The 27,447-nt window shown below is 36.5% G+C and overlaps 2 protein-coding genes across 6 annotated transcripts in view; both read right to left on the bottom strand.

Annotated features, from left to right (window-relative positions):
- LOC137004123 (period circadian protein homolog 2-like) overlaps positions 1-23,023 on the bottom strand; it is a 33,824-nt gene extending 10,801 nt beyond the window's left edge. For 2 of the 5 annotated variants that reach the window (XM_067364312.1, XM_067364313.1), the window contains exons 1-18: positions 22,224-22,734; positions 20,132-20,527; positions 13,057-13,149; positions 12,310-12,464; positions 12,095-12,216; positions 11,437-11,638; positions 10,374-10,425; positions 7,751-7,893; positions 7,526-7,604; positions 5,994-6,100; positions 5,579-5,732; positions 5,105-5,213; positions 4,330-4,497; positions 3,902-3,998; positions 2,844-2,979; positions 2,596-2,720; positions 2,295-2,498; positions 1,009-1,239 (exon numbers count right to left, since the gene is read on the bottom strand). In XM_067364312.1, coding sequence (XP_067220413.1) covers positions 1,009-1,239; positions 2,295-2,498; positions 2,596-2,720; positions 2,844-2,979; positions 3,902-3,998; positions 4,330-4,497; positions 5,105-5,213; positions 5,579-5,732; positions 5,994-6,100; positions 7,526-7,604; positions 7,751-7,893; positions 10,374-10,425; positions 11,437-11,638; positions 12,095-12,216; positions 12,310-12,464; positions 13,057-13,149; positions 20,132-20,466 — 2,512 coding nt within the window. In that variant the 5' untranslated portion in view covers positions 20,467-20,527; positions 22,224-22,734. Of the gene's footprint in view, positions 1-1,008; positions 1,240-2,294; positions 2,499-2,595; positions 2,721-2,843; positions 2,980-3,901; positions 3,999-4,329; positions 4,498-5,104; positions 5,214-5,578; positions 5,733-5,993; positions 6,101-7,525; positions 7,605-7,750; positions 7,894-10,373; positions 10,426-11,436; positions 11,639-12,094; positions 12,217-12,309; positions 12,465-13,056; positions 13,150-14,481; positions 14,501-20,131; positions 20,528-22,223; positions 22,736-22,822 lie in introns of those variants that run through there. The other 3 variants (XM_067364311.1, XM_067364310.1, XM_067364314.1) reach the window with 3 other exon arrangements.
- A 699-nt stretch (positions 23,024-23,722) lies between these two features.
- Positions 23,723-27,447, bottom strand: part of pik3cb (phosphatidylinositol-4,5-bisphosphate 3-kinase, catalytic subunit beta) — a 70,497-nt gene continuing 66,772 nt past the window's right edge. The window contains exon 24 of the mRNA XM_067364315.1: positions 23,723-25,516. Coding sequence (XP_067220416.1) covers positions 25,385-25,516 — 132 coding nt within the window. The 3' untranslated portion in view covers positions 23,723-25,384. The remainder of the gene's footprint in view (positions 25,517-27,447) is intronic.

Genomic DNA, 27,447 nt, shown 5'->3' with positions numbered 1-27,447 from the left:
AACCTTATAAAGAGGACATTTGGGAAGTAAACAGAACGTTCTATAGTAATAGTCCCCTAAACATTACCAGAATGTCCTGAATGTTCCCTGAAGGTTCATCAAATAACGTCCCTCAAAGCTTAAAAGAACTCCACATCGTGACTATCTCAGAACGGAGAATGTTACAAGGCAACTTCCTTAACACCAGTGGGGATGTTCTGAGAATGTTCTGGGAACATAACATTTCTAGTTGGGTACGTCAACAGCATAATAATAATAATAATAATAATAATAATAATAATAATAATAATAATAATACATTTTATTTGTACTGCACTTTACATTTGAAACAAATCTCAAAGTGCTACAATTAAGATCATTTAAAGAGGATAAAATATTAATAAATGTAATAGTTAAAAGTCATAGGTTCTCCTAAAAAGAAATGTTTTTAGTCCTAGGAGGCCATAGGAGAGGGTTGAAAAGAAATTGTTGAATAAAGTTATTTTTTGTTTTTGCACACAAAAAGTATTTTCATTGCTTCACAACATTAAGGTTGAACCACTGTAGTCGCGTTGACTATTTTAACAATGTCTTTACTACTTTTCTGGTCCTTGAATGATGGTAATTATGTTGCTTTCTATGGGGGATAAAAAAAACTTGGATTTCATCAAAAATATATTAATTGTAATCTTTTCTAATGAGGGTGATTACTTAATGACAGAATTTTTTGGGTGAACTAAATCTTTAATGTCAAGCCCTGATGCTATTACTCTGGACTTTAGTGTCACATGATCTTAAGAAACCTTGATTATTGATTATTGTCAATGCTGAAAATAGCTGAGGTGCTTATTATTTTTGTGGACATGTGATCCATTTTTTCAGGATTCTTTGATTAATAGATATAGTATCTGGTATTACACAGTCCTGATCAGTTGGAGCTGTTTGCTGTCAGAAGTAAAGATCCACTGCAGATCCAGATGTGTTTTATCACTGCTTTGACAACATGCTTGTGTTTTAATGTTTACTTACCCTCGGTAGCCTGTCCTCGGGTTCTAGGTGGGCAATCCTTCTGGAGGGCCTGACCATTTCGGAGTTCCCTGCAGCGACTGAGAAATGCTTGCTCTTCCTTCTGTGTGTGTGCCGCCAGTACCTGTTTTGTGAGTTCCAGCTTCTTATAGGCTTCCTGCTCCACTGTGGGTGGGGAAACCACACTAACAGGTGCAGAAGGGGCTGGGCTTTCCGCAACATCTTCAATGATCTCTGCAAATAACAGTCAAATGACATCTAGCTGAAACTAATGACACCGTCCAGACACAAAATTATTTGATCTTCCTCTCAACACCTGCACTGCTGTGATGGAAAGAACAATAGAGGCTCCCCATATTGTCGTTACTTGCAAAAATCTAACATTTTGTTCATGACAATGCCTGCAGAGGGTCACTGCAATGAGACTTTTCTATTTATTATTTCAATACATATTTGCAAGCTGAGCTTGTGGAAGAAAGCTGTTGTTATGTCAATAAAACAATAATATCCCACTTAAAGGAATAGTTCATCCAAATATTTCCTGATTCTTTTCTCACAACAAGGCCATCTAAAATGTTTATAAATTTCTTTCTTCAGCTGAAGAGAAATTAAGGTTTTTTAGGAAAACATTTCTGGATTTTTCTCCATCTAATGCAAGTGAACAGGGCTCACCATTGTCCGTTGTCCAAGGCAGCTTCAAAGTATTATCCACATGACCCTAGCTGTCAAATAAGGGTCTTCTCAAGTGAAACGATCAATCATTTTACAAAAAAAAAAAAAAAAAAAAAAAATATATATATATATATATATATATATATTTTTAGCTACAAATGTTCATCTTGGTTCAGTTATGCGATGCACTTAAACGTTCATGAGATGGCAAGAATCACCCCATTGTTTACAAGAAAAAAGTGCAACACATTTTGAAGCCTCCTCCATCAAGTTTTTTGTCTGTGTACTCGGGTTCAAAGAGGATTGGGTGAAAAATCTCTTCTTTTCCTCCAACTTTAAAATCATCTGACATAGTTTTTTCTGGACTGTTTTACCTCTTATTTGATGGCTAGGGTCATGTGGATTATTTTGAAGCTGCCTAAGAGATGGAGAAAAGTCTTGGAATGTTTTCCTCAAAAACCTTAATTTCTCTTCATTAAAAGTCATATACATTTTGGGGATGAGTAAAGAATCAAGAAATTTTAAATAGAATAAACTATTCCTTTAAACAGAATAAATCAAATATGTAGGAGTAAACATTAGTTAAAGATATTTATTATTTTGTGATGCGTTAGTACCTGATTCTGGCTGTGTTTTCTTGTCCCCCACATGTACAATTGTGCTGCTGTAGGAACACTGAGACACCACACTGTCTGCTTTGCTGGGCAGGTCCAAAGGAGATAAAGACCCTCCCACAACACGACCTGGAGCAGGACCTGACAAAGGCTTTTCATTGGTCTTAGACATAGACATAGACGATGTCTCCTCTACACCTAAACAATCTAAAAACAAAACAGAAAAATGAAATATGGCCCGAAAGAAGTATCTTGCCTTACAATTTTGTTTAAACATAAACAAAGACAAACTATGAGACTGTACCATCAGTTTGCCGAAGAGTGGCATCAGAAGCTTTCTTGTCCTCATCTGAATTTGAGGAGGTGGTGTTCGAGGAGAACTGGTATTTGCGTTTTACTGTGTTTGGGATGTTACAGCTCTCCAAATATCTGTGAGATACACAATTCACTATTGCCCACATATTCAAACAGTAATATGCTTATATCTGAAATGTCTTCTCTATTCCAGACAATATAAATCAGTGAGCATGCAACACACATGTCCACACCCACCTGATGACACTGTCCAGACAGCTGATTTGCTGGTATGAGTACATTGTGTGGTCCTTGAGTTCCTCCACTGTGGCAGGTCCATCTCTGACCAGCAGTGCAGAGTCTTTCTGCTTTACAACAGGAAACCTGAGCCCTGCTAAATAAACACAGTAAATACTCAAAAACATAATCACATGAACATTTACACCTTTTAATAAAATAATAAAATAAGTGTTATTCTAGGGCAGGGGACCTCAAGTTCAGAGGCCAAGAGGGCCACATTTAATCCACATAAAATACAAAGAGCCACAAATTACAACTTACATTGTAAGTTTATGAATGCAGTTTATTACCCAGCTAAGTCTTGCAAGTCCTTTAATGGTGGTACTATTTAAAGTGTCAATAAAAATGATAAAAAATAAAATTCTGCCTTTCAACAAAAAAGTGGATTAATAGTTTGTCTTTCTTAATGCAAACAATTACATTCATACTCGGAGTATACAATAAAAATCTTAAAATGAAAAAGAAAGCAAATAAACTTTAAGAAGTCCTATTCATAGTCGGCATTCTTTTCCCAAGTAATTTCAGGTAAAACTGTGGCTCACCGGTAGCTGGTCTTAAGACAGTGTGTCAAATGTCTGTCAGTTGGATGAGAATGTTGCTTTGACTTTATTATTCCCTTGAGGAGGAAGTACTTTCAAATACATACGTGGATCCAAACCAAGTCAGGATTTTTAAGCAGACTGGATTTATGTAAATTCCTTTTGAGTAATAATTAAATATTTGAATAATTGAAAATAATTCAGTTCATAAGGGTTCAAAAAGGTTAAGAGCCCCTGCTGTACTGTACTGTACACACACACACGTTTGTTTTTGTGAATTTTGGGAACATTCCATAGGCGTAATGGTTTTTATACTGTACAAACTTGTAATACCTATGTCATACCCATTGCATTATACAAATTTGTGTCCTGATATGTCACAAAAACATGCACACACAAACCCACACATGCACAAACCCACACGCACAAACCCCCCATACCCCCCCCCCCCCCCCCCACACACACACACATACTCACTATCCAAGTTCTTTTTCTGTTCTGGTTTGGAAGAGGAGCCTTGCTGCTCCTGAGCCTTCAACATGTGAACCCCTTTACAAATCTCCTGAAATGACCTCTGAAAAACAAGTTTAGATGATGTGGTGAAGAATGAAAACTTGTACTGAACAAAAAAATATGTTAAAAGTCAGTGCACAGGAGAACTGTATTCAAGGAAGAAAAATAATCACTCTTATATATATCAATAATTTTGTCTCTGTTTAAGTGGGTTTTAACACTCCATTTCAAGTTCCTAATAACACCCCTTAATCATGACAAACCACTGTAACAAATAAACTAAATAAAAATGACCATAAAACAGTTTCTTCTTTCAGAAATATCAGCTATTTTGGAAATTCTTCATTAAATGAGTGGGAGTTCTGAATGAGTGTGTGTATGCTGAGAATTACCGGTTTGCATTTGGTCCCCTCTTCCTTTCTGCTATTTCCATTGCTCCTGTTCCCACCGTTTGCTGCATTTCCATTACTGTCACTAGAGGACGCTATGCTCAGCAGGTGTTCGTGGGAACCATTGCTGCCATGACTGCCATAACCACTGGACCCCACACTGTGGACCGGCTATGAGACAGATTTACACAGTGTATTTCATTGTAGACTTCAAACTGAAACTAGCAACTAACTCGGCAACAATCAATGTGCATGTATACTAGCCAACCAATAAAAAGAGACAAAAATCTGATCTACATGCAAGATCTGTCTCGGTTTTTAAAAAAGAATGTCAAGGTAAGACTGACGTTTGCTATTCAACACCGACATTAGAAACTGGAACAGGACAGATAAGTCAAAGTGGGTTTGTTTTTGGTCACACTTCCAAATGACCAAGTGTGAGGCATGTGGTGGAAGTTTTGATTTAGATACGATTACCAATAAGTGTTTGTGGAGAATGTGAGGGCATTTGTGGACATTTAAATATGACTTGCTGTAGCCCATCAAATTTAAACTGCCAAAAGTGACAGAAATCAAAAGGCCAGTGAAGAAAAAAGTATCAAAGAGAGAACTTAGTTGTCCAAAATACCATTACTCTTTCTCCATTATGCAGTAATTTTACAACCTCCATACAAATGCTTATGCATGACATCCTCACTTGCAGTATGATACTAGTGAGTGAAAGAGAGAGAGAGTGTGCATGTTATGTGTTTATGTGTGTGAAATAGAGAGTTTTCACCTGTAGAAGCAGTCTGTGAATCTGTTCAGTAATTTCCTGTATATCTGAATCAATGTTCTTGTCCTCTGTTAAAGCTGGAGCTGAAAACACATCCTCATTCATCGGACCCCTGCACATACACACACAAACTATATATCAAATACGATATCACAAAAATAAAAATTATGTTATTGCTACTCTTATCTAGAGCAGTGCTATCTAGTTGTCAATATACTGTTTTATATATCCTGTGCATAGTGCTTTATATTTTATATCATGAGATTTTGGCCAAATGTATTCAACAACAGTGCCCATATAGCTACAATAAACTTTATAAACTGTAAGTTGATGAAACCGTAATGCAATTCACTTACTGCCTCTGATGCATTCATAAACATTCATAAAATGTTAATATTATAATGACACATGATCTAGACACTGATCTAGAGTAAATAATAGACCTTTCTTGTATACACAAGCACTAGTGAAACTCACATGCGAACTTTGTGCCGTCCGATAACAAAGGACACCTTGCGGCTCCACGGGTTCACAAAGCTACACCAGCTTGTATCTAGAGTAATATATTCTCCATTTCTCACACAGAATCGGATAGATGAGTGATCAAATGGCTGCCCAACATACTGCAGAACTGCAAGAGAGAGAGAGACAATTAGGAAAGCAAGTACAATACTGGGTATTATTGGCTGTGGGCAGCATAATTCCACTTATAGGTTTACATAGTGAGACTCAACTTTATCTCTCAAAGCAAACAAAATGAATGTGTAGTGCATAGCATGACAAAAATTACATGAATTTAGCTCAAAAGAGAATTCACCTGTCTGGGTGTCAGGTGGAAGACCAGGAGGAGAACATTTTAAAAAAATAAACACTTATGACTTTGTTTCCTTACTTTTCCGGTGCACTGCCAGCATTATAGGTCTGTCACTGGGATGCAGGTGTAACAGAAGAGGTGTCCCAATCAGGTCCTGAGGCAGAAACCCTAACAGAGGCACCGCCCTGCAATGCAAACAGGTATTAGGTATGCTTTTTGCTTTTCTTCTACCCTGATTTATAGTCCTTATCCTTAACATTTATGGCAGGATACCAACATAGCAAGGAAAAAAGATAAAATCCATCACAGATTTTTTACATCAGTGCTTTATCCACATTAAATGACAAAAGCTATCTCAGTCTTCATTGTCCCGTTAGAACTTTGGTATTTGGAGAAAACAGTTATCTAAAAATAGTACCCAAATACCTATACTGTTCGACTCTCTCAAGTTACCTCCTTTCCCCAAACAGTGGTTTGCTGGAACTGAGGCAATTGCTTCTTCAATTTAAAAATGCACCATTACACCAGTGGCGGTGTTTCACAACAACCTAGGGTATGGCATTATTCCTTCAGGAAATACAACGGTGACATTCCCAAGTAATCATATAATATTTAAACAAAACGTAGACAAAAATCCACCATACTAAAAGAATGGATGGAGTCCACAGACATGAACTTACTTAACAACAATAACAATAATCAATGCAAGTTCTGAAACAGCCCAACAGCCTAACCATGTCCTAACCAGATGCGGCATTGCAGCTGAAATAACAATACAAAGTATGACTATGATAATCTCAGATGCTGAGTAGGTGCTTTATTTAATGTGAAAAGATATTGATGTGAGTCTGAATATAATTTTTCGTGACCTTGAAAGCAACAATGGATAGGCTAATTCACCTCAGATCTTGAAAATAAATTAAAGGAAAAAACAATGTTTAAACTGTCATCTCAACAAATAAGTTCTATGAAAAAAAAAAAAAAAAAAATGTTTCAGTCAAGTATGCATTTTTAAGAATTTTAAAATGGTGTAAGATTTATGAATGTGATATTGTACTTATTTCAGTGCATTCGCAGAGAGAGCCCACCCACATGCTCTTATAATCTCTGTGATTTTTGATTGATTTTGTCGCATCTCGGGTTGAGTCTGGTTTGGACAGATAATTGCTTGGCTCTGGAAACTTATCGTATCGTGTCTGGTTAGTACACGGTGTTAGGCTGTCTAGATTTGCTTTTCAAAGCGGCAATTTCTGCCAAAGACCAACACATGCAACAGAACTAACAAGCAGCATCATGAGCTGTTTATTTTCCCATGTTTTCTGAATGCCAGGGTATGGCAACTACCAAACTCTGCCATATGTAAATGCCACCCCTGCATTACACCATCTGACAAAGTTGCAAACCACAAGGCCATGAAGTGTGTCCTACAGAGGATTTGCTTTAGCCAAAGGAAAAATGAAAATATGTAATGACAAATCGCTGCCTTATTGCTGCAATTTAATCAGTCTTACATGATGCATGATATAGTAGTTGCAGGTAATAAAAATAACAGACAACAAACTAACCACAGCCTACTATTTTCTTTAGTCATAGTTAATATAGACTCAAACCTTTCATCAACATCCTGAAACACACAGTTTGGTGTGTGTGTTGTGGTGAAGATTCTCTTATCAGGTGGAATTCTTGGTGCTGCATATTAGAAAAACACATCAAAAGACAACATTTTTATTATCATAATATTTGATTCATGCTCATCATATTTATCTTTGTTAATCCACCGAAAAGAGTTGGAAATGTAAACTCGTGAGGGCAAGGGCATCACTATGTGTGATTACCTTCGTATCCAGAGTGAACTCTTTCAGCCAGTATGAGGCAGCAGAAATGTTCCTCAGAGAGCTCAGAGTCTTGAACCTTCATCAAATATGGAGTCATCCTGAAGGGATAGTACTGCAGATCTCCTTCCTTCTCTTTACCACCACTACACACACACACACACACACACACACACACACACACACACACACACACACACACACACACACACACACACACACACACACACACACACACACACACACACACACACACACACACACACACACACAAACATATAATATATTATATATATATAATATAAACATAAACAACATAAACAAACACACACACATATATATATATATATATATATATGTATTATATACATATATTATATATTATATATATATATATATATATATATATATATATATATATGAATAATAAGACTGGTCTACTTTACAGTTTAAAGGGATAGTTCACCCAAAAATGAAAATTATCCCATGATTTAATCACCCTCAAGCCATCCTAGGTCTTCTTTCAGACAAACACAAATGGAGATATATTTAAAAATATCCTTAGTCCTCCAAGGTATATAATGGTTGTGAATGGCTGCCCACATTTTGAAGACAAAAAAAATGCATCCATCCATAAAAAAAATGAATCCATACAACTCCAGGGAGTTAATAAAGGCCTTCTGAAGCGAATCGGTGCATTTGTGTAGGAAAAATAGGGCAAAGCCAGTATTAAAACCAGTAAAAAGGGCAGCCAGTATTAACGTCTGGATCTGTGCACAGCTGACTAGGTAAGCAAGCAAGGACAACAGTGAAAAATGGCAGATGGAGCAATAATAACTGACATGATCCATGATAACATGATATTTTTTAGTGATATTTGTAAACTGTCTTTCTAAATGTTTTGTTAGCATGTTGCTAATGTACTGTTAAATGTGGTTAAAGTTACCATCGTTTCTTACTGTATTCACGGAGGCAAGAGCCGTCATTATTTTCATTATTAAACACTTGCAGTCTGTATAATTCATAAAAACACAACTTCATTCTTTATAAATCTCTCCAACAGTGTAGCTTTAGGTGTTAGCCACGGAGCATAGCCTCAAACTCATTCAGAATCAAATGTAAACATCCAAATAAATACAATACTCACATAATCAGATGTATGCATCCAGCATGCATGACGAACACTTTGTAAAGATCCATTTTGAGGGTTATATTAGCTGTGTGAACTTTGTTTATGTAATGATAGAGTCGAGAGCTCAGGAGGGGGCGGAGAGCGCAAGCAATTAAAGGGGCTGCAGCCTGAATCGGCGCATTTCTAATTATGCTCCAAAATAGGCAGTCAAAAAAATTAATAAAAAAAAATCTATGGAGTATTTTGAGCTGAAACTTCACAGACACATTCAGGGGACACCTTAGACTTATATTACATCTTGTAAAAAAACGTTCAATGGCACCTTTAACAGCCCACTTAGGGCCAGATTTTACTAGCAGCTTGCACCAACACAAACCCTCTTTTGGCATTAAAAATCTACTGTCAGGATTTACTAAAGACACAGTCAAAAATTAGAGATGAAAAGGTATGGACACAGTTGATTTTGCAGCTGAACTTATGCATGTGCATTTATACGAGTTTTTCCTTTCAGACGCAAAATTTATGGGAGGAGAGTATTTAAATAAATCAAACAATGTGATTGTCTTACATTTCACAATGAACTCAGACAAGCTCAGAGAAAACTCACTTTCCGTCAGTTCTTTTTCATAAATTGGAATGTCTGCAAAGGATTGTGGTGATTGTGTGATTGATGGACACGAAGGATACATGTGATGCATCATTCAAAATTAGCTGAATAAAGGATGCGAAATGAAGACTGCCTTCCAAGGATCCTTCAAATTGAGATGGACTTCGACGACGCTTGATGACGTGGCAGCAGAGATGTGTGGCCTTACTAGGACGCAGCCTTCTGTTTGAGAAGCACCCTGCGTTGGTAATTATGGAAATGAGCTGCTGCGTCTGTGTTATTTAATTTGGATAATGTCAGTAGATTCACCCGCATAACTTTACACTCCCATCTGTGCTTTTATGGGATTTTGTTGTCACCCTAATATGACCTGTTTAGTAAATCTGGCCCTTAGATAGGAAAAGACCATTTGATTGACATGTAAAGTGCACAACATCATTTTTTTCTTGTGACATTTAGGGGCTCAGGGATATCCAGTTTACTTGCAACTAAGTGCCTCTTGAATATCTTTGAAAGAATTGAAGGGCCAAATTTTACAAACATCATGATATTTAGTCACTTCTTTAGTCTTCTTTTAAAGCTCTTATTGTAGAAGTAACTAAGCAGTAATGTAGAACTTTGTTTCCTGGTGCAGTAATAAAAATATGTGCAACATACTAGTCATAGTGAAAGTCATAGTGAACACCAGTCATAGTGAAATATTTTTGTCCATCTCTTACCAGCCACAGTGTAGTGTGCAATATCCATCATGCAGCCAGTGAATGTCAGAATATATTTCAAACCTATCACACTATGTCTATGCATGTAATAAATCTATTGAATAATGACAGTGTGAAATATTACTTTTGCACTTAGAATTAAGAACACTGAACATAAATTTCTCTGACCTGATGCGACAAAAAAAGGATTTCTCCTGCATGAATTCAGTGGATGACGACTCTGAAAAACAGTGAAAACGAAAGAGATGAATGTGAGCAGAATGAATGTGAAAGAAAAGCATCTTATTGCGCTTGAACAGACAAAATTATTTATGTCAAAAATTATGTCAAAATGCCTGTTTGGTGAGTATCTTTGTAAGCACAGTCTTAAATGAGATAAAAAGTCTTAAATGAACGTAAAGATTTTCAGATTTTCAGAGTGTCAGATCCGCGTCAGTCTTAAAGTAACAGCAGCCTACTATACTATGCTGCTGTCTGTCATTAATCTTAATCAAGAAACCGCTCACTGCTCTTGACTGATCAACTTTTCTAGCTTTAATAAGGATTAATCTATATTAAATGAAAACATTGAAGACTATGCAGTGTTATTATACATTTGATTACTCAATTTCTGTAGTATTTCTTACCTGAATACTACTGTTAAACCTATGACCAGGCTAGTAGAAAAAAAAAAATCCTTAGCTTTGAGCCCTGCTATGTTACGCACAGCTGAATGTACCATTTATTATAATTGATTCATGTAAAGATTGTTTTAAGTTCGCCTTAAATTATAAGATGTTATATTATTTATTTAAAGCTATTAAATGTTACAAATATGGCTTTCAATTTATACTGTAATGTTGAATGGCTATAACTATTCATTTTATTCCCAGAAACTGAGAATTTTTTTTTTTAAAAAGATATCAGTAGCAGAAGTTGCATACATGTAGGTGTAAAGTATACCACAGTAGATTAGAACCCCGATCCTCTAGCAAGCATAACAAATATTCTACCACCAGACCACTACGACATGAATATTAAATATGAATCTATGTATTTATTCACTGACACCGATTTGGAGATTCAATGTGAAATTATGTATTATAATATAAAAATATATGAAAATTTTTTATGTTAGGTGCAATCAGTTGCTATTAATTTCAGAAAATGTGTTAATTCATTTTTTTTTTTTAATCCATTGACAGCACTACAGTAGTTTAAATAAATCAGTTCACTGCATTGGCAGACTGACCTGTTCCGGTGCACATGCTCCAAGATGGAAGTCTGTATGGTGTTGTAAAACTGTAGAACACACTGACGTCACGAGGTGCCAGAAACTCCACAAACTTTGTGTCTTTGAACTCATCCTTTCTGCAGTTCAAGATTCCTGCAGCCTGTTCCGAAATGTACACAATCTTCCCCGTGATCAGGGACACCGCAACTGCAAAAATATCCTTTACACACAAAAACAGCAAAACAGTTTCAGACACTCACTCCCTTTATGTTCTTCTGTCACATAATGAGATGAGGAACTAAACTGTGTCTATGTCCAGCCATCAAGATCAACTCAAACCACCAATATGCAAAAACCTCTGTTTTATGATGGACTTAAAAACATGAATCTTAAGCCATTTTTTTTTTTTTTTATATTATTTAATAGAAAGTATACAATACTTCCCAACAAGTCTTATTTTAGAGTAAGAACATTGTTGTTTGTTAATCTAGGATCTGGGTTCTGTATATGCAGTCCATCACATGTAATCTAAGGCTATGTAAAGATATTTATTGTGTTTTAACTGATTTTGACAATGGCACACTTAGCTTTACTTAAAGATGTTTTCATTGAGAGTTTCTGAGCATGTAAGTAAGAACCATTTAAAGGCTTGTGTATGTTTATGTGTGCAACTCACTGCATTTTTGAGGGTATATTCTGAGGTAATACTGTTGATTTCTTCAATAGTGTATGAGGACACGTCCAGACCTGAAGGCTGACTGTCATTGATCATAAGCATCTGATAGTACTCTTCATTTGCTGTAAAAACAAAGAAAAACGTGTCAAGCTTATACATTTGCATTCACAAACACATAAAAACTGCATAAATTAATTTGTTTGTGGTTGTCTGACCTTTGACTTGTTTGATGCAGCGCATGGCGTATCTGAGACTGTGAAGTGTGCTGGCCCGGCCCTTGCTGCGCTTGTCGGGAGGGAGGTGATATTTCAGCTCTTTTAGGGTCTTAAAAAGCTCCTTCTGAGTCTTAGCCTTTGCTGACTGTTCACTACTGCAGAGACAACACACATACAAAATGACACAACTATTATTCCCACTGTACCTACTGTGATACTTAAAGGGGTCACTGCATGTTTTACAATGTAAAACAAGAATTAAGACTCCAAAAAGAGGAGCTGAATGACTTGAAGTAAAAATTGAAAAATAATTTACTCACTCTCATGTCGTTCCACACCCGTAAGACATTCCTTCATCTTCAGAACACAAAATAAGATATTTTTGCTAAAATCCGATGGCTCAGTGAGGCCTCCATTGACAGCAAGTTAACTGAATTTACAATTTCAGTCCATGTGACTACAGTGGTTCAACCTTAATGTTATGAAGCGATGAGAATATTTTTTGTGCGCCAAAAAAACAAACAAAATAACGACTTTATTCAACCATTTAAACTTGCTGTCAATGAAGGCCTCACTGACCCATCAGATTTTATCAAACATATCTTAATTTGTGTTCCGAAGATGAACTAAGGTCTTACGACCTGAGGGTGAGTAAATAATGACATAATTTTCATTTTTGGGTGAACTAACCCTTTAAGTGGTTGTATATAATGTATTATAGCTATTTAATGACTGTGGTTGTGTTACCTGCAACCGCTGGTTGACGGGTTGTCTTGCTCTGAACTGACAAGGCTGAAAGCATTGTTGCTACTGGGAGGAGAAAGACTTTGAGAGTTTGAGCTACAGAAGAAAAATGAGAGGTGAAGAGAACAACAAATATAAGTGAGACACACAAAACAACTGAATAATTTCTGACAAGAGGTCAGGGCATTATTATCAAGATATTACATAATGCTTTTTTCTACATTAGACTGCTTGTTTTTTCTCAAACAAACTAAAGGGGAGGTGATTACACAAAGAGAACAGACAAACAACCATAAAAACAGTCCTTCACTTTCCTGAATTTCTACCTTTTTTGTCATCTTATTTGAAATACACACAAAAAAATCACTATATAATATAAAGTATAATAGAATAAATTGTTTATTTAACAAAAAGTGTTTTTATAAAGTAGTATATAGTGTTAATTTCTGTGATTAATATTTGTGGTTTATTCAATTAAAAATAATTCATGCCACTTTTGACACTGAAGCTATGTTTACTTATTTAGCATGAAAATGAATGTGTAAAATAAGCTTTGAAATGTAAAAAATGATAAAACAGCTCTCATATAGAAGACAGACTAATTACAGAAAGAGTTAATTGACCCTAAATGAACGCAAAACTAGATGTGGCATTTAAAATAATGTTAAAAAATAGCATGTTTTATGCTTTTTCAAGGAATTAAAAAATTCAAATTCAGCTGGACTTAAACAATAATTTGTTTTGTTAAAATTCCTGTAAACGTTTTAGTCTGTCTGAAATCATACCAGTCCATTTTTTTGCTAATATGATTTTATCTCAGCTTTGTCCAGCAAGTCTACACATAAATCAGACTATATTTGCCCTCAGTGATGTGGGCTGGCTCCAAAAGCAGAAACCTGACTCTTAATGCATCGTGTTTCCTCCTGGAGCATCAGCGAATTTGGCAGCTTTTTTAATAGTTTTGTTTGAGTCCCTCAGTTGTCCTCAGTGTGAAAAGATGGATTTCAATATCATACAGTCACTGCTGTAAAGGGTTCAAATATGCAGAAGATGCTGGAAAATCAAACAATTTGCAGGACCTAGGAGGATTTTTTCTGAAGAATAGAGCTCAGTTTAACTGCTCAGGACAAACAAGGGACTCATGAACAACCATCACAAAACAAAAAAACAGTCGTGGATCATCCAGGTAATGACACACAGTATTAAGAATGAAGGGTATGTAAATTTTTGAATGGGGTCATTTTTATAAATTCAGCTATTTTTTTTTGTCTTGTGGACTTTATGTAAACATCTGTTATGTGAAATTTTCATGATCCTTCTTATTTTGTTAAAGTGATTAACATTTTTGCATATTCTGCAAGGGGTATGTAAACATTCGAGCTCAACTGTATATACACATTAATGAGCCAGAACATTATGACCACCTGCCTAATAAGCTGTTGGTCCTCTGTGTATAGACCCGCCAAGGCATGGACTTGACAAGACCCCTGAAGGTGTCCTGTGGTATTTGGCACCTAAACATCATTAAGGATTAACAGATCCTTCAAGTCCTGTAGGTTGCGAGGTGGAGCCGCCGTGGATCGGTGCAGCACATCCCACAGATGTTCAATTGGATTGAGATCTGGGGAATTTGGAGGCTGGGGAAACACCTTGAACTCTTCATCATGTTCCTCAAACCATTCCTGAACAATGAGTGCAGTGTGGCAGGGTGATTATCCTGCCAAAAGAGGCACTTCTATCAGGGAACATCACTGTCATGAAGGGGTGTACATGGTCTGCAAAAATGTTTAGTTAGTTGGCACATGTCAGATTTACATCCACATGAATGGCCGGACCCAGGATTTCCCAGAGCATCACACCCTCCTTCCACCGGCTCGTCGTCATCTCATAGTGCGTCCTGGTGCCATCCCTGCAAACATGCCCCTGTGGGGCCCATGCTGGCTTTTTGCAGGCACAGTGGGCTAGGGCCAGCCCAAACCAAACCTAAACAGGCCCAGTGCGGGCTTGCCCAGGTGAGGCCAACAGCTTTGGGCTCACTTTCGTTTCCCATGCTCTGATTGGCTGTATTTTTATACAGCATTTTCTGTTTTCTTAAATGACATACAAATGTATGTAAAATTACAATAATACAATAACAAAACAGTTGGATGATAAAACAGTCAAATAACTGGCAGTAAAGTAAAATCTCCTTAAATAGCTGAATTTATAAAAATAAGCTGAAAACACATGACCAGCAGCAGAACATTAAACGCTAACAGATCTGTCTAGATCTCAGCATCTTTAATTATTACAATCCAGTTTGACTATTTGTTTCATACAAAACTTTTAGATGTTGATGTTTTATTGACAATAGTCAATTTTGAAGTCACCGTTTTGGAGGTGAACGTTTGCTTTAGTTGGGAACTTGACCCTTGACTTTCTAACTTTAATGTTTCTCTGGCTGCTGTAACTGTGTGTTTCTGATCATTGTACATTATACCTGACCACCCTGTCAGAATGCATTTTTTTGACAACAACCTTCTGGCCATTAGCAGAGAATCTTTTTGTTGTGTACTGTTTTTATATTTTGATTCATTGCCTAAAAATTCAATAATTAGGTCCCACTTAATTTTTAGGTTCAGCTTTGCAATCCTTGCCATTTTACTACAACTCAGTCATATACTTTTCCACTGAGAAAAGGGATATGGATGTTTTTAAGGGTTCCGTAGAGGTGCAGAAAGCAGTTTCTGAGAAACGCTGTTTTCGGAGTATTTGCTAGATGTCTGTTCTACGTGTGTGCTGAAATAAAAAAAAACAAAAACATTGTGTTTGTACATAGTCCTGGCTGTGTAAAAAGGAGAAAACACAAAGTGGCTCAAACCGATCCACCGAGCAACAGAACACTCTAGTAGCAAATCAGCATTAGGGGGCGTATCCGCTCATGATGGGGTAGGAGAGAGAGTGAGCAAGAGGGAGATTTGAAAGACTGTAGAAAGAGAGAAAGCTGAGATAAAGAGGAAAGGTTAGAGGAATATCACTGGAAAAAGAAAGGTTAGGTGATCAGGCAAGAGCTTTAGGTCCTGTGTTAACAGTGGAAAAGCTTTCCAGTGCTGGAGAGACGTTAAATAGCGAGAAGGCCTGAAAAAGGAGGTTGCTTTGTTTCCGCTCGATACGATAGTAACATTGTTTTTTACGATGTTTCACAGAACCAAGATACGTGGTTGTATGCTGTTGTTGCTGCATCACAGCGGATTCATCCATTCTTAACCTTTTTAAGTTTAAAATATTCGGTAACACTTTACTTGAAGGGGTGTGCATAAGACTGATATGACACCTTCATAATCTTGACATGACACGTGTCTTGAATATGAAGGAGGTTTTATGCATGACAACTGTCATTAAATGTCATTCGCTCAATTATGTCATTTTTAATGCGAAGATGACATTGTTTGAGATGTCTTTGTTACGACAACTTAACCAACACATCATAACCTGTCAATGTCTTTGTCATGACAACTTGACATTAGCAAAACATCATAACCTGTCATAAACATGACATAGCAGATTAATTATCAAACTTAAAAAACTACTTAGCTTTATGGGTTAACATTACATTACATTATTTTAGGGAACACATATAAATGAATAACTATGACTTTTCCCTCAATAAACTCTTAATTTACTGCTTATTATAGTTAATTGTTAGGTTTAGGTATTGGGTAGGATTAAGAATGTAGAATAAGGTCATGCAGAACAAAGCATTAATATGTGCTTTATAAGTACTAATAAATAGCCAATATTTTAGCCATATGAATGCTAATAGTAATAAGCAACTAGTTAAAAGACCCTAAAATAAAGTGTTGCCATTATTTTATAACAGTGTCATCTTTTTTACGGAATTTGAAATTGTCTATTATCTGACCTTCTGTTGGAGGAAACTTAAAAAAAAAAAAAAAAAAAAACATGAAATGAAAAATAGTCATGACACTGTTATAAAATTATTTGTCAGAGTATTGTCACTTAATGACATTTTAATGACAAGTTCAATTTGTACCACTGTACTTGAGCTCAAGATACATATTCATGACACTATTATAATGGCCTCATGACAGCCAATGTCAAAACCAACCACATGACAGTTTATTGCAATGTTAACCCATAAAGCTAAATGATGTCAAGTTGTCATGACAAAGACACTGACAGGTTATGATGTATTGGTTTATGTCAAGTTGTCATAACTCGGACAACTCAAACAATGTCATCTTTGCATTAAAAATGACATAATTGATCGAATGACACTTAATGACAGTTGTCATAAACATTCAGAAAACCTCCTTCATATTCATGACATGTGTCATGTCATGATTATGACGGTGTTATGTCAGTCTTATGCACACCCCTTCAAGTAAAGTGTTACCAAATATTCTAACTGACCCCCCAGAGTGAGTTTTTTTAAGACGACCATTATTTAGAACGTTTGCCCTTATTGTTTCCATGGCAACGCGTTATGCATGTCACGTACGCTGAACGCAGCCACAATAACACTGTATGTACAGATTATTTTTTTATTTAAAATATTCACAAACTTGCTTACCATGTCATCAACTATCTGATATTCCAATTCACAAATATGTGTAAGTGAGTGTGTTTTGTCCTATAACGCAAGATGGGCGGCATGTGAATTCATCAGTGTCTCCCGAAATATATGCAAGTAAGTGGCTGGTGAGCTGGAAGAATAAAAGAGTAAACTTTATAGTTACTTAGGCCCATTATGTGTGTCTTATATGAATAAATGTCAGCAAATTATATTTGAATGGATTGTTATTGCTGCTTCCACAGATGTCTGACATCAGTGTGTATTTTATAATCTCTAAATGTATTGTTTTACTGGTGCTTATGCATATTTAAATGTCTGAAACTTTAAAGGTGCCCTAGAACTTTAAAAAAAAAAAAAGATGTAATATAAGTCTAAGGTGTCCCCTGAATGTGTCTGTGAAGTTTCAGCTCAAAATACCCCATAGATTTTTTTTTAATTATTTTTTTTAACTGCCTATTTTGGGGCATCATTATAAATGAGCCGATTCAGTGTGTGTGGCCCTTTAAATGCTGACGCTCCCTGCCCACGGAGCTCGCGCTTGCCTTAAACGACATAAAAAAAAGTTCAAACAGCTAATATAACCCTCAAAATGGATCTTTAAAAAAGTGTTCGTCATGCAGCATGTCTAATCGCGTAAGTACAGTGTTTATTTGGATGTTTACATTTGGTTATGAATGAGTTTGAGGCTGTGCTCCGTGGCTAACGGCTAATGCTACACTGTTGGATAGATTTATAAAGAATGAAGTTGTGTTTATGAATTATACAGACTGCAAGTGTTTAAAAATGAAAATGCGACGGCTCTTGTCTCCGTGAATACAGTAAGAAACGATGCTAACTTTAACCACATTTAACAGTACATTAGCAACATGCTAACGAAACATTTAGAAAGACAATTTACAAATACCACTAAAAATATCATGATATCATGGATCATGTCAGTTATTATTGCTCCATCTGCCATTTTTCGCTATTGTCCTTGCTTGCTTACCTAGTCTGATGATTGTGTCTCAGCTGTGCAGAGATCCAGATGTGTAATCCCTTTCATAATGTTGGGAACATGGGCTGGCATATGCAAATATTGGGGGCGTACACCCCGACTGTTACGTAACAGTCGGTGTTATGTTGAGATTTGCCTGTTCTTCGGAGGTCTTTTAAACAAATGAGATTTATATAAGAAGGAGGAAACAATGGAGTTTGAGACTCACTGTATGTCTTTTCCATGTACTGAACTCTTGTTATTTAACTATGCCAAGGTAAATTTAATTTTTGAATCTAGGGCACCTTTAAAAGAAACATTATGTGGCTGAAAACACTGCATAGGTGTGATATATGACAAGTGCTGAGCGCGTCCGTCTCGCAGCCAAAGCGCGAAAGCACAGTTTTCAGTTTTCACTGAACGTTCTAAATCCCATATGTGAGACCGTACGTCCAGGGGCACAGAAATAAAAATCCCATATGTGGGACCATACCGCTCAAAGGGTTAAGAGAGCTGTCTGATGCATCAGCTCAGGGGTAGGCAAGTTCGGTCCTAGAGAGCCGCTGTCCTGCAGAGTTTAGCTCCAACCCTGAAAAAAAAACATCAGCTGTCTATAGCCTTAGTAATCCTGAAGAGCTTGAATGGCTTGTTCAGGTGTGTTTGATTAAGGTTGGAGCTAAACTCAGCAGGACAGCGGCTCTCTAGGACTGAACTTGCCTACCCCTGCACCAGGGTTAGTTGTCGCCTGTTAGAGGTCTGCGGGGGACTGTTTTTTCGTCCCGCTCCCGCAATGGTTCTATTCCGCACGAACCCGCTCCCGCCTAAAATTCACTCTGTGTTCACCCGCTATCCGCATATAGTGATTTTCTTCCTGACCCAACGGGTCCAGCTAAAGATCGTTTCCAGAATCTCGTGTTTAAACTTCCCCTAAAGAAAGAGAGTGATTGGGGATAACAAATATAGGATGTTGCATATTATATACAAGAAAAACTGTTGGCTTACTAATCTTTAACATCCACGCAAGAACAGAATGACACTGACTGATGACCGTTTCAGAACGTCTCTCCTCCAAAATACGATCACAAAGGTTGAATGTTCTCTGAAGGCACACTCGCACAGACCTCTAATGCAAATAAAATATCTTGCCAGGTTTCTCAGGACAGGGAACTGGGGACTGTGTGAACGCCAGCACTGCACAAAGTTTTGTTCACTTTAAGTTCAAGCACAGAATGCGCGGATGTCAAATCATCTCGGGAGCGACCGGGTTATTGTCAGACCGCCCGCTTCCGCCTAATGCACACTATAGTTACAGACCGCAATCCGCCTTTCATTCAAAATGTAATCCCGTGCAGCAAGAAATCTTATCGGACCTCTATCGCCTGTGTTGCATAGTGTGTTTGCTATTTTGGGGGCGGAGCAATGAAAGTAGTGGTGTGTTTGTTTGGGTGTCGATTTCAAAATATCCACAGTGTTTCTCATAAATCGCTTACTGCAATTTTAAAACTTTAACACTGAATGAATCTTACCTCTTGTTACTACCTGATGATGCCATGATGGCATAATCTTTTCTGTTTCCACTGGAACTCCCCACAGACTCATTTCCGTGGGATTCATTACTGTGCGACTCGTTACTGTGAGATTCTGTGCCACTTCCACTGGAGCCATTTCCACCCATCTCCATGTCCTCATGCATCTGTGTTTGAGGTCTGGGAGACGTGGGTTGGTCATGACTGCTGTCACTCCCCTCAGAGGCCCCGCCCATGCGATGCAGGTGAGACATGGAGCCACATGGGGACTCCGGCTCCCCCTCCTCAGATGGTCCCCTGTACATGTAGGGCTTTGGCTCTGTCTCACCTGACATGGACAAGGTCAAGCTTTACATTTCAGGTCAAAGGTTCCTTGATCCCATCATATTGTTGTAGCTGTGAAAAAGACATGTGGTAAGATGAATGAATGGTAAATGAATGAATACTCTTTTTTTTAAAGCAATTATATTTATTGATTATGGAAGTCATTAATCTCACTCAAAGTTATCTTTGGCTAATAAAACTGAAATACACGTCCATCTGCATGTGACTGATGTTAATTTTTCTGTCTGAATCAATAAATTTATTCAAAAATACATTAAAGTGCAATCCATGCAAACAATGGCTTGAATATACCGCTTTTATAATGAGCAAGTTATTCAATTTTCAATTAAAATGAGTCAGGGTGACACAGACCCTCATGACTGTATTACTTATTGAAGAAAAGTTAGAAAGTTCCAAAAACTCTAAAATTATTTAGTTCTTTATTCAGAATGGACAGAAAATTCTCACTGGATTTATTCTTCATGCTTAAGCATATGTCATTTGTTCAGAGTCAGTAGTGCTCATAAAAGTGATAAAGATATTGTGAAAGACATGATGGGTTCCATCTGTAGAAGACCATTTGTAGAATTACTTTTCATATCTCTGAAATATTAAATTTGTTAATACTTGTATATGTCGTTTATCAAAATGTATTTAATTTATTCATGATAGTTAGTATTGTGTCTCTAATGAAAAAGAAGACATTTCGAAGTTTATCAAAGGGGATTCATGACTCTTTAATAAAAAAACCTTGCAATAAAAAAGATCTATGTTTTCTCCTACTTACCTGATAGGATGAAATAGCCTTTTATGTATGATGATGTACAATGTTCATTATGACCTATATAGTCTTCTCACCATAAAAAAAGAATGCTAGTCAAGCATTCATGCTCACATGTACAGGTTTTTCATGTAGGTAATCAGAAAAAAAATGAGTGGTGTATAGCAATGGCAGACAAATGTTTCTGATAGATACACTAAATAGTCCAGTTTCAGCTAAATTATTAATTTGCATTTTCAGGGCAAACACTACATATTAATTTCAACAAGACAGATATCTCACCATAAACAAACATGCAACTTCATTTCATATTCTTAGGGCTTATGCTGCTGTAGCTAGTAATAAGACAATCCTCTGACAAACCTCCATTTGATACATTTTTGTCTAAAACACTCTATTGCTCACTTTATTTTGGGGCTCATATTTGTACTTTTTTCTCCTAAGAATGTAAAACTAAAAAATAATACTATGTTTGTGCCTGTGTTCTTTATCTGTGTTGTGTTTAGATCTAGACCGCAATGTACGTGGACTATAGAATTACATTAATTAATATACCAATGCAAATATAATGGAGATAAAGACAATATAATAAACATTAGCACCGCTGTGAATATGTTTTCATAGATTTAAATGCATTTGTTTTATTTTCAGCTTAAACTGCTCCCCCAGTCCGCCCCTCTACACTCACACACGTTGACCTGCAATGCACTGCACGGTACACTGACACAGTGATGTAAAAGTCCTGCTACCACCGATACAATTCGTGTCGATATGTTTTTAATTGACATACACGCAGTAATACGTAACATTTCACGCATATAATATTGTATATATAGTGTATTATAATCATTACAACTCAAAAATATAGGAATACTACACAAAACAGAATGATTAGAAAATGCCCGCGCATGCGCAGTACGCGAAAGGTTATGCAACATTTTTTGAACGCCTATATATTATAAAAGGAAGTAGTCTAAAGTGACATACCTGCAAGAGCACGCTTTATCCCAGTTATTTGGTAGTATCAATGTTTTCCCGGGAGTGCAACAAGAATGCTAGCATACTGTACAATACTCCATCACCGGTCCTGATCAACTCTGAAAGCAGTGGCTCACGCGCTGACCTCAATTTTGGTCACTCCCCATTTACTTCCTATTGGTTGCCGCACAAGGGTTCCCATGGAAAACACTACTGAGTGACGTCAATCCGCGCTCATTGGTGTATGGCTCCGCCAGTCTCTTTATATAAATCGGCAAGGCGCCGCACGTGGAATCCCATGCTGATGTTATGATCGCGGAAAGTTGAGTAACCATATAAATTTCAAAACAACTGTTACCGCTTCTACCTTATATAAAAAGAATACATTTTTTATGATACACGTTTTACGCTGCTTTCTTTACTGGCACACTTTGAATTTGAGTGAACTGCGGACGCATATTTCTACTGTTACACTATTTCGTAGTCTGGCACACATTCACTGTTGTATAACGGCACTGATGAGGCACACCCACACATACACAAGACTAGTGCTGCGTCCCAATCCGCCTATACAAGTACTGTTTTTTAAGAAAAAGTATGCTACATACTTTAAGGTGTGTTGCAGAAGAGTAGACCAGTCATAAAATGTCGAGTATTTCCGTGCATCCGGTCACCATAAAGGCATAAACTGGCCTGTCAATCATTTTCTCACAGTTACCGTCCTCCACATTTTATTTAATTTCCAGAGGAAAGAAGTAGCACATTGATCTACCCAGTCGTGGGTCTTTAATGCGGATAACTCTCCTCTCCTTGTGTCTCTGATTCCCCTCCGTGGCTGGCCATTGGGAAAAAAAAAAAAAAAAAAACCTTTACAATGACAACAATATAACATCAGTTATTTAAACGTTACCAACAAAGAAATTGATCAACTTCTTTCAGCTTGTTGAACATTTTTATTTGCTCATTTCTTTCTTTTACGGTCTATGTTTCTACCGTGTGAGGGCTGAAGCAGCAGCGACTGTTTTCATGGTAACCAGTGAACGGAATTCTGCAAAACTACAGTGAAAACATAAAATCAATCATGCAGTGCACTAATATAGCTTCTGTTTCCTGCAAACGACGCCATGGAGAATGTTACTATTTAATTTAAGAGCAAAATCAAAAGTTGCATGTATAAGTATTAATTTCAGTATGAGTAGCAGAGGACGATCCTCAAATCCGTAGCTTCACAGTTTCTTAGTTAGCATAGTGGAGAGCAGGTTATCCAAGACCTGCATTAGGTAAGGAAAAATAATTCCATAATACTTAACAGCTGCACATATACCAGTGCAGCTGTGTAAGGTCCAAGTCATCAGACTTTGGATGTCTCCTTTTTTTGAAACGCAGATTTCGAATCTTCAAATACTTTCTTATTTTTTCTATGCATTTACATTTTTTTTTTTTTTTTTCCAAATCAAACTGAAATTATAAAGAGAGTTCAATGAAAACAACTTTTATTCCTATGAAATGGGCAAGACAGAGCAAAAAGCCTGTATTAAACGTTTCAGTGAAATCAAAGGTCATCAGTGTAACATACAGCAGCACGAGCGCACACTCATACACTCTCATAATAGGTTTACAGTTGCACATTTACGTTTGCATATTGCACAAAGGCATCAAAAGACCCCTAATAGATGGCCATTAGAGTACAACCTGCTCTAGTATAAATTGTAATTTATTTGATAGACACAAATCTCTTATTCTCTCATTTACCATAACAGCACAGGAAATGAACGTATAATTCTCTGGAATTTTGGTCCTATACTCTCTGCATTGCTTTTAATAATCTCACTATATCAAAGTACATAGTATTTCCTCCCATTCACACATACGGAATAACATGTGAGGCATATTCAGTGTAAAAATAACATGCTCAGTGCATCTATATACATCTCTAGTCACACAGCCAACAAGAAAAGCAGCACTAGAGACAGCAGGTTATCAGTAGTAAAAACATTGATAATTACTGTCTGTGCTTTAAAAGATAGGCATTAATCAGTGATTACTACTGTCTGAGCTGTCAGTAGACAGTCCCCGTCACGACAGCTAGACCTCCCCTTTTTGGTCCACTGAGTCTTTTGTGCAGATATTCTGACTAAATAGGCCACTGAAATCTTGAGTTTTGATATGCAGGCATATACCGTACAATAGTAAGCCCATTTATATCTGTAAATTACTCTCAAAATAACAGGCACCAAAAACAAGCAATTTTCATGGATGTACCATTAAACAACAGGTTTGGCTACAATGCTGTGCTTACATTTAGATGAGGAATATATTTTATGGCTAGCACCACAGAACAAACTACATGAGAGGAGGGATGTTGGGGAAGGCCCTCAATCTTCACAGTGTTCGTTCAAAGTGATCCTCAATGAAATATCTGCATGTGAAGCCTCTTCAATTTTACAGCAATTTCTGCTATACTGTACAAGTAGTACTGTGGGATATAGGTACAGTGCTTTACAATTACAACGTTTAAAATTCATAAAATATTTATACTTATAACATGATTCCAGTGTTTTTAAGACTATTTCTCATAATAAAGTAGTCTGGCACATACAGTTTAAAAAAATTCAAAAGCAAATACAAACTAAAAGTTTCTTCTGCAGAGAGGCACATGTATACCTTTTGGTCTGATAAGATGCACTTCCTCTGAGCTTGTGCTCTGATTGGTCCATTTTCAAAAGTCCCGATACTTAAACACGGCTGTACAAAAAAAAAATAAAAAAATCTCATTTCTGGATGGCCAAAACCTGCCTTGTTTCAAGGTTCGGTAATTTCTCTTTCTCTCTGGAAGGACACATTGGAGTTTGTTTATTGTTTATTGACTTTTCAGTGGAGGAAGAAAATGCTGAAGTTCTTGCTTTTACATCCAATGTCAAGTCAGGGTTTTGCATGGCTCTACTATGGTCAGAGGCAGCTGATATTCAACACAACAAAAAGGGGCAGAGTTTTTCATTTATACCTGCAGAGTCTAGACCTCTGAAGATCATTTAGATCCATGTGATTCGGCCATCAATTTTCTGAGATCATAAATAAGCTGGTTTGACTGTAGTAGACAGTTTAATGGTGCTTTATGGTGAATCCTGACTTCAGTTTGGTGAGATGTTTGTGTGGCCAGATGTTAGTGTTTATGAAGGGTGAGCCACAATGTGGGCCATCCAGTTGACTTTGGTGGTCCAACTCTCTCGCAGAGCTTCATCAAACTTCTGTCGGAACTGTTTGAGGGCCTCCTCATCGGTTTTACCTAATGCCAGAGAGTCCTGGAAAACAAACATACAGCTGGTGTCACTTCATATTTATTTGTTTACTTTGAATGGCATCTCATTTAACACAGTTAATGCATTGACCTAATTTGATGTTATAATTCTGTTTTGTGTGATGTTCTTATCTTTATTTTTGACTCTGACCTTATTTGCATTACACCAACTCAAAAACACATGAGAGGTATATAAAAACAAAGACACAGATCAACATAGTAGCAGTTTAATATAACTGATAGGGCATTTTAAAAGATATATGGACATTGGTCTTACATGTTTTAGCTTCCTCCACCTCTCTTTACCCTCTTTTCTTCCTACTCCCCTACCTCATTTTACGCTCGGTCCCTCCCAACCTCCCAGAGACAGCCAGGAAGTGAAGGATGATAATAATAAATAATTTCAACAAGAACAACAACAATAATAATACTGAGGACAGCGAGAGAGAAGAGGAAGAAAAGGTGAGAAAACAAATCTCATAAATAATACTAATTGTATTTATGATTAATGAAATTTACATACTGGTGTGTGAAAGTTTTTTATATACAAATGCATATGTGAGGCATGAATTTGATGCTAGCTTTGGTTAATATTAAGGATCAGAGGAGTGAATGTTTGAGTACGTCTTTGTAATATATCTTAATGCAGCTGCATATCTCTCCTAATATGAAGCCATTGTATGACTGAGATTCTGTCTTCTTCAATTGAGTAATATTGTTTTCTTGGAGACTGACAGTTTTTTAAAGTGAGTAATATTGTTTTCTTGCCGATTGCCAGAGTAAGAAGGAGGGGAACTGTGAGTTCTGAAGATAGATTAATTTGAGAGATGTCTTTTAAAAGACAACTATGTGAGGGCAGGAATTTTGTAATTTAAGAAATCTGATAACTTTTATTGTTATACCATTGTTCTAAAAATGTTAAGGTTTCAATGAGTGCATTTGTATTCTGTGCGACTTGCTAGACCCATTTTAAACATTTTGTGTTGTGTAATATGTGTTCCGTGTAAGAGTTTTTACTGGATCAGATATATGTTTGCATTTGTAGTGTAGGGCTGAGTAAATATGGGTAAAACTCTTTACTGCCCTAGTACTTCAGAAATCCCTTTAAAAAGTATACTTTCTATACAGTATGTTGTTCCATTCTACTGTCTGTATATTTAAACATGTAACTTAATAAATAACTTTGCCTGCTTCAAAAGTTTTGAGAATCTTTCCTTTTGTAACTGATAATGTTGAAAGCTAAATTGATTGTAACTTTCATTGTCTAAACGTTTAGGTTATATCCTATGTTTTCTCAGTTCTAAGGAAGACTGTTACCTTTAATGAATAAGAGGTAAAAAAAAAAAAAAAAAAACAACTTTACTGGAGTCAGCTTAATTATATTGGAATCAGATATGCATTATGTCATCCTTCAACTGCTTTTTGTTCAAAATAGCAGCGTAAGCTTCCAGCCTTACAGTAGTTATATTGAATGTTTTTCTGCAGACTTGTTTCCAGAATTATTGATGTTAAGATCCTTTCTGCATTGTTTCACTGATATTGAAGTAGTATGGATGGAATTGTATAATTTTGTCTGAATTTTAATGAATGATATTTTTAATGGGTTCTAAAAGTGGTGTTTGTTCTAAAATCCTACCTTTAATTGCCTCTTTAATGGACATTTAATTTGTAAATAATAGTAACTGTAAACTACTGTAAATAATATTGTTTCATTACCTTATTTATATTTCTGTGTTAACTGAGAGAATGTAATAAATTTATTATTAGTGGTGTATTGTGTAATACCTGGGATATCCAAGAACAGTAAGTGGTGATTTGTTGATATTCCAGTCAGGGTTAAGCCATAAAAGTGAGATGATGTGTGGTTTGAGATCATGACTTGTTAAATTTTATTAATTTACAAATTACCACAAAGCAGTTAATGTTGTCCTAATT

The sequence above is a fragment of the Chanodichthys erythropterus genome, chromosome 17 (genome assembly GCF_024489055.1).
Source record: "Chanodichthys erythropterus isolate Z2021 chromosome 17, ASM2448905v1, whole genome shotgun sequence".
Taxonomy (NCBI): domain Eukaryota; kingdom Metazoa; phylum Chordata; class Actinopteri; order Cypriniformes; family Xenocyprididae; genus Chanodichthys; species Chanodichthys erythropterus.
This window is presented reverse-complemented; position numbering and strand designations above follow the sequence as displayed.